At 41.5% G+C, this 12372-nt stretch overlaps 1 protein-coding gene across 1 annotated transcript in view; it reads left to right on the top strand.

Moving 5' to 3' along the window:
- Positions 1–12372, top strand: part of LOC138208800 (E3 ubiquitin-protein ligase SMURF2-like) — a 60042-nt gene that overhangs the window by 32089 nt on the left and 15581 nt on the right. Inside the window, exons 5-11 of the mRNA XM_069166921.1 lie at positions 3404–3469; positions 3929–4013; positions 4514–4597; positions 6066–6277; positions 8205–8289; positions 9760–9918; positions 10857–10910. Coding sequence (XP_069023022.1) covers positions 3404–3469; positions 3929–4013; positions 4514–4597; positions 6066–6277; positions 8205–8289; positions 9760–9918; positions 10857–10910 — 745 coding nt within the window. The remainder of the gene's footprint in view (positions 1–3403; positions 3470–3928; positions 4014–4513; positions 4598–6065; positions 6278–8204; positions 8290–9759; positions 9919–10856; positions 10911–12372) is intronic.

The raw sequence follows: 12372 nt of genomic DNA, 5'->3' as shown, positions 1-12372 counted from the left end.
GGGCAACTCCTTGAGGCAACACATATCAGAAATACTGCCTGCTGTAGACATCTGGCACCAAGGAATAAATCAGTGCCCACAGTTTGTTTTAAAGCAACACAACTCCATCAGAAAAACAGTAGAAAGATGCTGTTTAGTAACGGATGATGTGTCTCAAGCTACATGAGAGAGCATCTATTATGTTTTTACACAAATGCAATCATTATCAAATGAATAGTTTCCCAGCTTTAGACTGCTGTGTCCTTTCATTTCCAACATATTTAGGCTCTTTATTTTCTCTGTGCAGTCTGAGGCTACATGCTTGTTAGCCCTGCCGGCCTTTTTGGCAGTACCAGTCGGTGGACGCTGACACATACAGTATACACTTAACTGAAGTCCATTCTGTCAAATTAACATTCCTTCCACTCTTTCTGCTCTTTTCCTTCAATCCATCTTTCGGATCTGTCTTAAACACAGACCGTCAGACATGTACCAGACCACACTGAGTTACATTTTTCCCCCCTTTTTTTTTTTGTGTCCTGCGTTTTTCTTATTTCCATTAATCCATTCTAAACAGTCATGCCTCCCAAACACCTAAAGAGTTTTCTGTCTGAAAATAATTGTCTTTTTTTTTTGGGGTGCTTTTACTTTATCCAAACTGCATTGTTGGATCCAGGAATGCAGTCAGTTGCAGTTTTGTTGACCCAGATGAAACGGCCTCTTGCGCCAACTTCAAACTACGCCTTTAGGTTAGTTTCCAGCACCTTTTAGATTTGCTCCTAAATGGCATTTTTGGCTCATAAAATTCACCTTCTAATCCAACAAAATCAACAACAGTGTCATTGTTGCCACAAATGACCATGAAAGCATACTTTTACCTCACTGAGTGGCAGGGGACTTGCCCTGAGATGTGTCCAAAACTTCCAGAAACAGACATTGCAGGCTCCAGTTAGGCTCCAGACCAGCCACTTACTGTACAGCCAACATGGCAAAATTATACTTTATCTCAGCCACAGGAAGTGGACAGGGATACATGATCTATGACAAGACACCAGTCCTCACATTATCCCTTTGTCCTGCGTGCTGCAGACACATGAATACTGCCCAGTCTGAGGTCTAACCAAGATGTGTGCACACACACAGGCACAAACATTAAAAACAACCCAAACACACAAAAATACATTACTGGAATTGCCTTGTTTCCTTGAAGTCATTTACAGAGCACATCTTGTCATCCAGTACAAACCGACACCAAACTGCACCCCCCACTCCCACTATCTCACACACACACACACACACACACACGTGCTTGTCTCTCTATACTTGTGAGGACACTCATTGACATAATGCATTCCCTGGCCCCTTATCATAACCATCACAACTACAAATGCCTAACCTCAACCCCTAACCTCATTTTAATCTTAACCCTAAATCCAAGTTTTAACCCTCAAATTCACTTCAAAGTAGTGAGGGCCAACCTAAATGTCCTCTCAAAGTGTGTTTGTCCTCATAAATACGTTTTGTAACAAAAATTGGTCCACACAACGATAGCAATACACACACACATACACACACACTGACGCTCTTGCAAAGTCTTGCAATAGGGGATACAGCATAGTTGTCTTTACTATAAGTCTGTCTGGCTCTGCAATGAGCTCCATTTCCTGCTGTTGCATCGCAGACGCAAACCTCTAAAGTCATCTACCTCACTTCTATACCCGCAAACTCACTAACACACCACCAATTTTTCAAAATGACTCGACTCGCTACACATGTAACCTCACTTTGAACCCTGTTGTTCCTTTGAGTTTGTAATGTTGATGTAATGGCCAATTATATTTACTGATTTGCTGATTGTGCATACAGACATGCCGAGAAAGGTGTGCATGAACTAAATGAACCAAGCCTTAGACTTAAGTTCATGTGGATCAACTTGTGGGTCTGCATGTGCACATTAACACACATTTAGTTTAGTCTTTTGCAGCACACATTTTTAATAGCTTTGAGGAACTGAATGGTGTGGTGAGGGTTTGTGGTTAAAGGTCTGTAAATGTTCTGTCTCTCCATTTCCCTCCTCTCTTATTTAAGAGAAAAAAATCTGCTTGCTATTCTGGCCATGTAAGGCTTAGACCATCCCTGTTTAGTCTAGACACGTATCCGGAACAGATGCACTTGTGTGCACACAAACACGAACACACACGTATGGAAACAAGCTACAGGATTGTTCAGTCTTTACATAGACACTGACATGCTATATCATGTGCATATATAATCATATAGCCAAACCAAAGATGTGACAAATCCAGGCAGACTTTGGTTTTAGCGCTCCTTTATGAATTTATCTACACACACACACGTTGTATTGTCAATGGGAATTAATGGATATTGCTCTGGTGCTGGTAAGTTGGACTGGTCATGCATAAGTCTCTTTGAAGGATTTAGTTAGTGTGTGTGCTGAGTGTATCTGTGTCTGGATCTTGTTCAGAGTCTTGGATCATGTTTCTGTGCTGCCTGTGTCTGGCGGTGCTGCCTTTTGCTGAGTGCACAGTGACTGTTTGTTTATCCAGAAACAACAAAACTAACAGATTTTCTGTCCAATTTTAATCACATTCGGTGTCTCCAGATCCAGAAATTACTTTTTTCTTTTCAATTTTTACTTCACTGTGCAGACTTTAATTCTAAAAGACTTTTGTCAAATTCCTCTCCTGATGAGGAAAAGTTATATCAAAATTTAAACCGTGTGTCTACCTACAGGATTTGTGACATCACAACTAGTTCGAAGTCAGTTTAGGTCCAATATGGAAACTTAAACAAGTGGGACATGAACACTTGAAGAATCCTGCGCCCAAACACTAAGAATAGACTGGGAACCTAAAAATCATAAATAACTATTAAAAACACAAATAGAAGGATTTCTAAGAATAGACTTTCAGTCAAGTAGGTAAACTTTTCCTTTTCCGGTTCTTGAACTTTTGAAATGAACAATAATTACGTTTTCATAGATCCTGGATTTTTTTTTTTTAAAGGGGGAGGGAGGAGTCAATGCTGTAATATTGAGTGCACATTCCTGGAAGATACAATATAACATGAACAGGGCTCTGGCTCTGTTACCTCGTGATCATCACTGCAGAAGATAAAATGGTTCCTCTGCTTACTTTGCAGGATTATGACATTCTCTTTCATTTTACAATAAACCCCTGTGCATCTATTAAATCTTCAGATTTACCAATCTATTACTCAAGATGGCCTTCCTGATTATTTAGTCATATTTTCACCGAAACCTGAAGCACCATGCCTCTACCAACACGGGCTCTTATACTTTCTTGTTCTTTGGTCTGAGTGCTCGGTAACTCAGCGTTAACTTTTTAAAAGTTGTAAATGGGGACCGGTGCGGAATAAATGCCTGTGTTTGTGTTGTTTGCAGATCAGAGACTGGATCTGAATAAGCTGGGCCCCAATGACAATGATACTGTGAGAGGACAGATAGTAGGTAAGAAATGCACTTTCAGTCACGTATACTGTAAGTCTGAATGAAATACAACAAGTAAAGCTGTAGATATATTATATGTGTATATCTTTACATCGGCCTGTGTAACCACAGTGTCTGTATTTCATTACTGGCTTAAGAGGATGACCACCCGGCATTGTCTCCTCCGGCTGATTAAACTGTGTAACAAACTAGTCAAGTCATCAGCTCTGTATCTTTGGCTCTGACACGCAGAACTACTGAAATGTAAAAAGAGGTTAAACAAAAGGTGAAATAATATTTAAAGGTCTAAACACTACCCAGCACACGATTTTCGTTATTTAAGTGATAAACCCGTAACACAAAAATATGTGGAATTTATACAAAATACTGAAATTACTTGGTATTAGTCCTCATTGCTTCAGCCATATGAACAGTAAAATGTTACTGATGTATCATCTTTCTTGTCTGTGTTACTTGTAGTAAGTCTTCAGTCCAGAGATCGCATCGGGACCGGAGGACCAGTGGTAGACTGCAGTCGTCTGTTTGACAACGACTTACCTGATGGGTCAGAGTCCTCAAGTTTTTCTTTAAAAAAAAAAAAATTGGTTTCTAATTAGCTTTTAGTACTTTTATTGATCTTTAATTTTTCTGGAGCTATTTTGATTGAATTCACAAAAGACATCTGTGAAGATGCATTCTGTAGTTTGTACAGTATGTGGAGGTATATATTTGGGACTTTTTCAGTGTATATTTGAAAAATCAGGTATATTTTGTGTTTGGAAACAGTAGTTTTGATTGTTACTGTGCTTGCAACAAATTTAGAAGACATGTGGCTTATAAGGAGAGAATTTCAACCTTTTTTATTAAATCTTTTATTTTTTTCTGGGCATTGTTTGATGTGTTTTAAAAATATACATTTATATGGTTCAACTGTATGCCCACTAGTGATTCTCCTTTTAACAGGGCTGTTAAATTAGCAAGTCAGAACTATTCTTGTTAATATTGCTTTATTGGGAGTTTGATGACGTTTTCTGACCAGTTTGTCTTGATATGTGCATTAAACAGCTGGGAAGAGAGGAGGACAGCCTCTGGAAGGATACAGTACCTGAACCACATAACGCGCACCACGCAATGGGAGAGACCCACCAGGTACATCAGTGCACATCCTCCACTCATGCTTAAAGCCATGTAGAACATTACCAGAAAAGTATCATTTTAAAATGGAAACTTTTAACAAATAATATCATCCTGAATATTTTACTGGCTGCTGTACTGCAGTCATACTAATGTAATCCAGAACAAATGACAACCAAGCCGGTGGGGGGGTCTATGTAAGTTGTTGTACATTTCCCCACTTCCCTTTTCAAAAAAACTAAACTTCCACTCACAACACAACAATAAGTTTCTTGATAATGAGTGTGTTGCTGTCAGTTTCCTTGGCTCCCACCCCAACACGCACACACGCACACACGCACGCGCGCGCGCACACACACACACACACACACACACACACACACTAGCCAGCCAGTCGGGCAGCCAGGCTTCTTTTGGCTTCTGTAGCTGCAGGAACAACTGTCGCCTTCCTACTTGGCCCGTATCAGTGGAGCCATTAGTGGAGTGAGCAAATAACCCCCTCCACCTCCGCACCCAGTCTTACTACACATCTTTAGTTGCCCCCAGTGCAGCATAACAGAACGCAGTTTGACAGATGGGAAATGGTGAGGGAAAGGTTAAGTGCTATGACATTGAGGGAGGTGGAAATGGTGAAGCTGGTGGGGACTGAAGAAATGAGAGGGTGTGATCTCGTCCATGAGCTTGTCATGAGAGGACACAGAATGTAAAAGGTGGGACTGGGTCAGAACCCGGGAACGGGTAAAACATAAAGACAGGACAAGGGAAAGTGGAAGCAGAGGTGGGAAAAAAAATAAGCACAGAAAGAGAGGAAGTGGGAGGGAGGAAGAGTGTGTAGAGGGGCTGTGGGTTGAGGGTACAGGGCTTTAGATAGCCAAGGCGTCAGTAACTCTGGATGGCCAGACAGTGGTCAGACAGGCCACACACACACACACACACACTTACAAAAAGTGTCAGTAAGTCAGCCCGTCTGTTTTTGTGTCTGCTATCAGATATCTGTTTATAGGTCCTGACCTTTATTCATCCCATAATCCTCATTATGACATGACATAAAAATATACCAGTATGATAAAATACATTTATCCTCTTGAGGACTTATGACACAAGATGTTTTGCAATAAGTACGCTCTTATTTTGTGTATGTCTAGATGAAACATTGCGGAAATATATAAACATGCAGGGCCTAAGACTGATAAAATGCATATGTTGCAGAATCACATACATTCACCAAAATAGAAAGCCAAACATTTATATCTCACCTATTTGATACAATAACGCCTCAGAGTTACACTTTGTTGTTGTTCTTGTCTATTCATTCATCGAGCTTACAGCAAGAAGTTCTTTCAAATATTAAGTCTTAATTGTCTCTGATTTGTACAATATATTTTTGTTTTGTGTTTCGTAAATATAAAACAAAAACGTAAACTTCGACACAGAAAAGAGCCCAGCCTGCACACACATTAACACACTCTCTGCACTCCCCCAGACCAGCGTCGGAGTACTCCAGCCCATCAGGACGTCCGCTGAGCTGCGTGGTGGACGAGAACACGCCAGTGATGACGCCCGTCAACGGGGCCGAGGCCAGCTGCCCAATGGGAGAGCAGCGGATCCAGGAGAGACGGGTTCGATCGCAGCGGCACCGAAACTACATGAGTCGAACACACCTGCACACGCCGCCTGATCTGCCGGAGGGTTATGGTGAGACACATAGGCACTCTCTCTCCCCACTCATCAACTCGTCGCTGGTTGAAAGAACATCATTGAGTCTAATGCCGTTTAGAATCTACTCTCCCGACTGTGAGCACGGACTATATCCTAGTTCAAATACAGTGAGGAGGACATCACATAACTTGTACCATTGTGATTATGTCACTAGCTGCTCAGGACCATGCAGTATTGATGTAGAAATTCTCACAACATGTTTTGAAACTTCAGTGGTTATCAAATCCAATAGTAGCTGGACTGAGAAGTGTGTTTTTGGAACACTTTAGAGTGTGTTGGCTGGCTGACAGTCTGCTGTAGTCATATTGTATTGTATAGTCTCAGGCATAACCCCAAAAAATACACAGATCAAAGACCTGGTGCGCTGCTCTTTGGGCTGTTTCTTGTTTTTAGCCTGGAGGCAGTGGTACTTTGAAATTTTTTCCTTTCTCTTGTGAGAACATTTGAATCCGTTTGTAACTTTGTTCTCTCTCCTCGTCTTCCTGTCCTGTTCTTCAGCTAATTCACTATCCTCCCCTCCGTCCCCACCCCTTTCCCACATCACCACATTATGACAACTGCAATCATCACTTGGTGTGTTTTAATATTCCTCCTCTCCTCTCCTCTCCTCTCCTCTCCTCTCCTCTCCTCTCCTCTCCTCTCACTTCCAGTGTTGGAATGTTTTGGCTCTGCAGATAAATATTTCCACATTGAAGATAAGTAAGGAATGGTTTTCATTGCTTAGTGTTTAGCTCTTAGAAGGGATTTTAAGTTTTTTCCCTATTTTTGTCTTATTTCGTGTCTTTACTTACAGTCCAAGACACAATGGGAAAATAATGGAGAAGTTCCACAAGTATATTTTCCAACATTGGAAAAAAAATAATTCCGAAAGAGCGCACTTCTAACAGTCAGCCACAGTGCACCCCACAATACCCACAGAGTCTGTAAAATAAATTATTATTTCAAGTGTGGTTCTGTATGCCAGCGCTTCAGAATGGCACTGTTGGACCGGCGCCCCGTTTTGAAAGGGCCTGCTATGTCCACTGAGGCCGGCTGAGGTCGGACAAAGTGACTCACTGATGCCCAATAGCTCAAGAGCTTTATTCCTCAGCTGAACCCTCTGAACCACTCGCTGGGTGTGGTGAGAGAGTGTGAGAGAGAATGAGCGGGAGAGAGGGGAAAAAAGAGCGAGAGGTGGATAGGAAATGAGTTGTGCCAGTAGGAAGTTGGGGCGGGAGGGGGGGGGGGGATAGTGATGGATTAGCTGGTGAATAAACACAAGAACACCACGCTGGGGCAGCACACACGCTGAATGCTAGCATTGACTCACACACTCACTCTCCATTCATCCAACAAGTTAATGAGAGATTACAAATGAATGTCATCCCCCTCAGATTTCTTCTTGGTTCCTTCTGTCCCCTCATTTGTTGACAATATATTTATCAGTGGTTTTGGCAGAAGTGTCAGCGTTTTCTTTCCATTTCCTTTGTTTTTGATGAATAGGAGTAGGCTACTTTCAGAACACACACTAACCTTTAAGTGAAAACAAGGCAACCAGGGGCACATCAAGGAACTCTCTGCAAGGAAAAGCACTCATGGAAGTCTTTGATAAATTTCCTTCAACCCCCCCCCCCCCCCCCCATCCTCTTGGGGGAGGCCTGCTGGAGACTACAGAGGAACTAATTGATTATGTTGGCACACACCTTAAGAAATCCTTCGGTCAACAGTGCTCTAGCAGTTTGCCTGTCACATAAATTATAAACAGACTTCCCCCTTTGCCAAAATACACAAGCTCGCTATCCATGCTTGTACCCATCTGGACAGGACTACAAGACAGCACTCCCAGAAACAGTTCCAAGCTTGCTTCAGTGCTGTTTTTGCCTGTTTGACATATTAATTCAAATCGATTTCCTCTCTGTTCTAGAGCAAAGAACAACTCAGCAGGGCCAGGTCTACTTCCTCCACACACAGACTGGAGTCAGCACTTGGCACGACCCCCGGGTGCCCAGGTAACTCCTTTATGTTCATATATTTCCATCCTTATTAGACAGATTTGTATCTCCATGTAAAGCCCCTATCAGGTCTCTTTTGATCAGGGTTATTCAAAGCTATTAGCATGACCATAATTGTTGGATTTAACAACACGCTGAATTAACAACACATGATAAATAAAGCACAGTGCTCACTGCCTGTGTTGTTTTATTCCTAACCTGACATTTATTTGCCAAACTGACAAGACCAAACAGGATTTGACTGGATGGATTGGATCAGACCTAACAAAAACAAAACACTTATGAGTCAAATTTCATGTTCAAGTCAGGGTCAGCCAAACTCATGACCTCTGGGTCCAATGTGAAGTTCGAAGAACATTTTCATGTTGAACTGAGTGCACCACAAGTCAGAGTGTGAGACAGCATGATTGAATGCAGAACCACTTTCTCAACAATTCTCTGCAAATAAATTCACTAAAGACTACAGGCAGCACCATTGCGTTACATTTTTGGCCATGTGTTGATGTAGCTTCTGCTCAGTGATGAAGCAACATCCGACTCACTGCAGCAACCGCTGGGTTTGGTCATTTTAGACTGAGCCTCTAAAATGAGCCAGCATGCGTGATGAGTGCAGCAGCAAGGCATGTGCTTTGTCCCTGAGTGATGTTTCCTCACTTCACACAAGGACAATGTACACACACACACACACACACACACACACACACACACACACACACACACACACACACACACACACACACACACACACACACACACAGGCTGAAGACCTTCTCGGGCTATAATATCCCAGATCAGAACTTGGGTTTCTTCTGCAGGAATCTCAGTGCACATGACAGAGAATCAAGAAATAAGACAGGAAAGATTATTGCAGTTTTAATGTTATATGTTATTTGTGCGCTTCTGCTGAAAGTTGTGATATTATGTTCCGATTGGCTTTATGTGCTTTATTTATAAGAATCTTATAAATATGTAATCACTTATACCAGTGCTAACACAAATTGTGTTGTTGATGTTGTTTAATATTTAATAGCAGTTATTAATTATCCTCCATTAAAGTAATAATTCAACAGTCGTTTCTTTATTGTAGTTGTTCTTTATATGCAGTTACAATCACTACTGCTGACTTCCTTACGATACCTTACTTACTTTTGAAAAAAATATCAGTGCATCAACACTGCAATGGATTTGTAAAATTGTAAAATCTGAATTGTGCAAAAAGACAATAATATAAGAAACTCTGATGGCAATCCACTAGATAGTTCAGCATTATTAATAATGTATCCGTTATTCATGTCAGAAGGAAACTTTCTCATATTTCTCAGTCAGTAATTCTAAAGTGATTGTATTGTGGTGTTTTGTCAGTACGCCTGTTTTTAATGCGGTATCTATGTATTTACAGGTTACAGGTTGTTTTACAGATTTCAAAATACATCTTTGTTGCTAACAGTTTCTAATGTTTTTATTCAGGGACTTAAGCAATGTAAACTGTGAGGAGTTGGGTCCACTGCCACCGGGCTGGGAGATCAGAAACACTGCAACGGGCCGTGTCTACTTTGTCGACCACAACAATCGAACAACACAGTTCACAGACCCGCGACTGTCTGCTAACCTGCATCTAGTGCTCAAGTGAGTGTATCAGTCATTTTTACTGTGGTTAATATGGCGCTGTGTTAGATGTGTGTTAAAAAGGACAGAGAAACATTTGCCTTTTGTGGTACAGTTTCAGTATTTAGACCGGTTCTGCTCTCCTACACTGGTTACATTACCCCTCTGTAATTTTGCAAGTATGCAAATATATCTGTTTTATTATCAGTCCTTTTTTACCCTGAATACTCACTCTAATGGTGACAAAAACACAGAAATCCAGAACAAAAGTTGTGTTGAAACACCAACAATCATTTAGAAACCAAGTAATTATAAAGGACCTGACGTCAAAATAACATAAATGCAAATGAATGTGGGGGGAAAAAAAAACAGGGTTTCCTAAAGGCAACACTACAGATCTGTCTGACGTACTGTGTCATCTTATGTCCATGTGAGACATCTTTCATAATATTATTGTCATAAAACAAGTCTAAACTTTTAGATTCCCAATCGGTCTATCTTCTCTTCATTTTTGTACCAAAGGGCTTTTACACACCGTAGTCATAAATCCACCAGCAGTGAACGTGTCTGCTGTAACACGATCACTGATGGCTGTCGCACCTTCATTCATCTCACCTAATCTTTTTTTTTTCCTTCTCACTTTTCACTCCCCCCTGTCCATTTGTCTCATGTTTATGTCGATGGTCTTCTCCCATCTTTCTTTTGTGTCTTCTGTGTCTTCTTACTTCCTCTCCTGTTGTATTTCCTGTTTCATCTCCCTTCATTCTGCCCTTTTTCTTGTCTCCTCTGCATCACTTTTTCTCTCTTTGTCCTATCCGTCCTCTTTCTGTTTCCTTTTTTAATCCCATCCCCTGTTGTTTTTAATGCTCCAATCTTCTTCTCTGTCATTCACCTTCTCTTTCCCCCTTTTATCTTTCTCTGTCTTGTCCTCTCGTCCCTTCTCCTGTTTTCTCCTGCAGCCCGAGTCCAAATGGTTCCCGTGTGCCCATGGACAGCCAAAACACTAACCTCAGGTAACACACACACACACACAGACATTTTTATAGACAAACCTGTGCGTCCACACATTTGCATGCAGATAGTAAACTGTATGCCCATGCATTCCTGCACATCGTCTGTGACACGCATATGAACAATACAATCAGCAAACACAGGTTGATGGATGTTTTTACTACTTACCCCAGCAGTCTGTATAAAGCAGTTTCAGCACACTAACTACACAACACACACACACACACACACACACACACACACACACACACACACACACACACACACACACACACACACACACAGTGACAGTATCATGGGAGAAAAATGCTGAAAAACACTTTTCCAAAGAGGAATGTCCTGCCTGTGTGTGTTGTTGTAAATACATGCACATTTTTTTCTCAAGGTTAACTCTCATGTGGATGTCATTCAAGTTTAACGCACGCACGCACACACGCACGCACGCACACACACACACACAAGCATTGTGGCCAGCTGTCTGTATCAGGACCATCTCTCGGTTTGTTTGTGCTATCTGTCAGCAACCTGCCTGCTCTGAAGATCAGCTCACAGACAGCTGACGCAGTGCAGCCGACCCCACTTAGGGAAATACTAAAGACGTGTTAGCACAGCAACTGTTAGCTTAGCTCCAGGACTCATGTGCTCCCTGATCACACATGGGCCAGATATGTTAGCAGTGTGTTAGCTCTTCATCTGAGAAAATTAATGAAAGTTACAGTTAGTAGAATTGTCAGTGATATTCATGTAGATGGAACCTGTGAGGAACTTGATTTTAGGAAGTATTTTGGCTGTCAGGGAGGTCTCTCTCTCTCTCTCTCTCTCTCTCTCTCTCTCTCTCTCTCTCTCTCTCTCTCCCCGGTTCGACTGCCAGTGCTCGAGGCAGGAATCACTAGAAAAAGAGGAACATGGAGGGATGTAGGGATTTTTCCATCTTTGCTTTATTTGGTGCAAAATCTCAGTCAAACCTTCTTACAATAACAGTGGCTGGCACGGCAGACATGTTTGGGAAATCAGCATCTGGTCATTTGGTCAAATAGTATCCATATGTGCCAGAACAGCCTCTGGTTGTGAGTTGAAGCTCAGCTATGTTATCCGGTTAGCATCATTAACAGTCTGACTCCTTATTAGGAGAGATTTCAGGGAGGCCAGTAGAAGTTGTAGGACTTTGAAAAAGTCCAAATTGATAAGTTTTCATTTGTAATGCAGCTTTTTGCCACACGTTACAAAAACATTTTCCCTGAGTGGAAGGGAAGGGTTTTGAATTTCTATCCGTTTAGTTGCTTCACTCCACACTCCAAAGTGAAACACAAGATTTGTTTTGTCATGCTAAATCAACAACACAGACATAATGTTCAATTGTTCACTGGCTGAGAGGCTTTACTGATAGCATAGACAAAAACAACAGCAGGCAGAAATATAGAGGCCACATGGTCAGATGAATGGATGACAAAATAGTGTGTTTAC

This window comes from Embiotoca jacksoni, unplaced genomic scaffold (assembly GCF_022577435.1).
Source record: "Embiotoca jacksoni isolate LCO1_2020_lvr unplaced genomic scaffold, fEmbJac1.0.p SCAF_4, whole genome shotgun sequence".
Classification (NCBI taxonomy): Eukaryota; Metazoa; Chordata; class Actinopteri; family Embiotocidae; genus Embiotoca; species Embiotoca jacksoni.
This window is presented reverse-complemented; position numbering and strand designations above follow the sequence as displayed.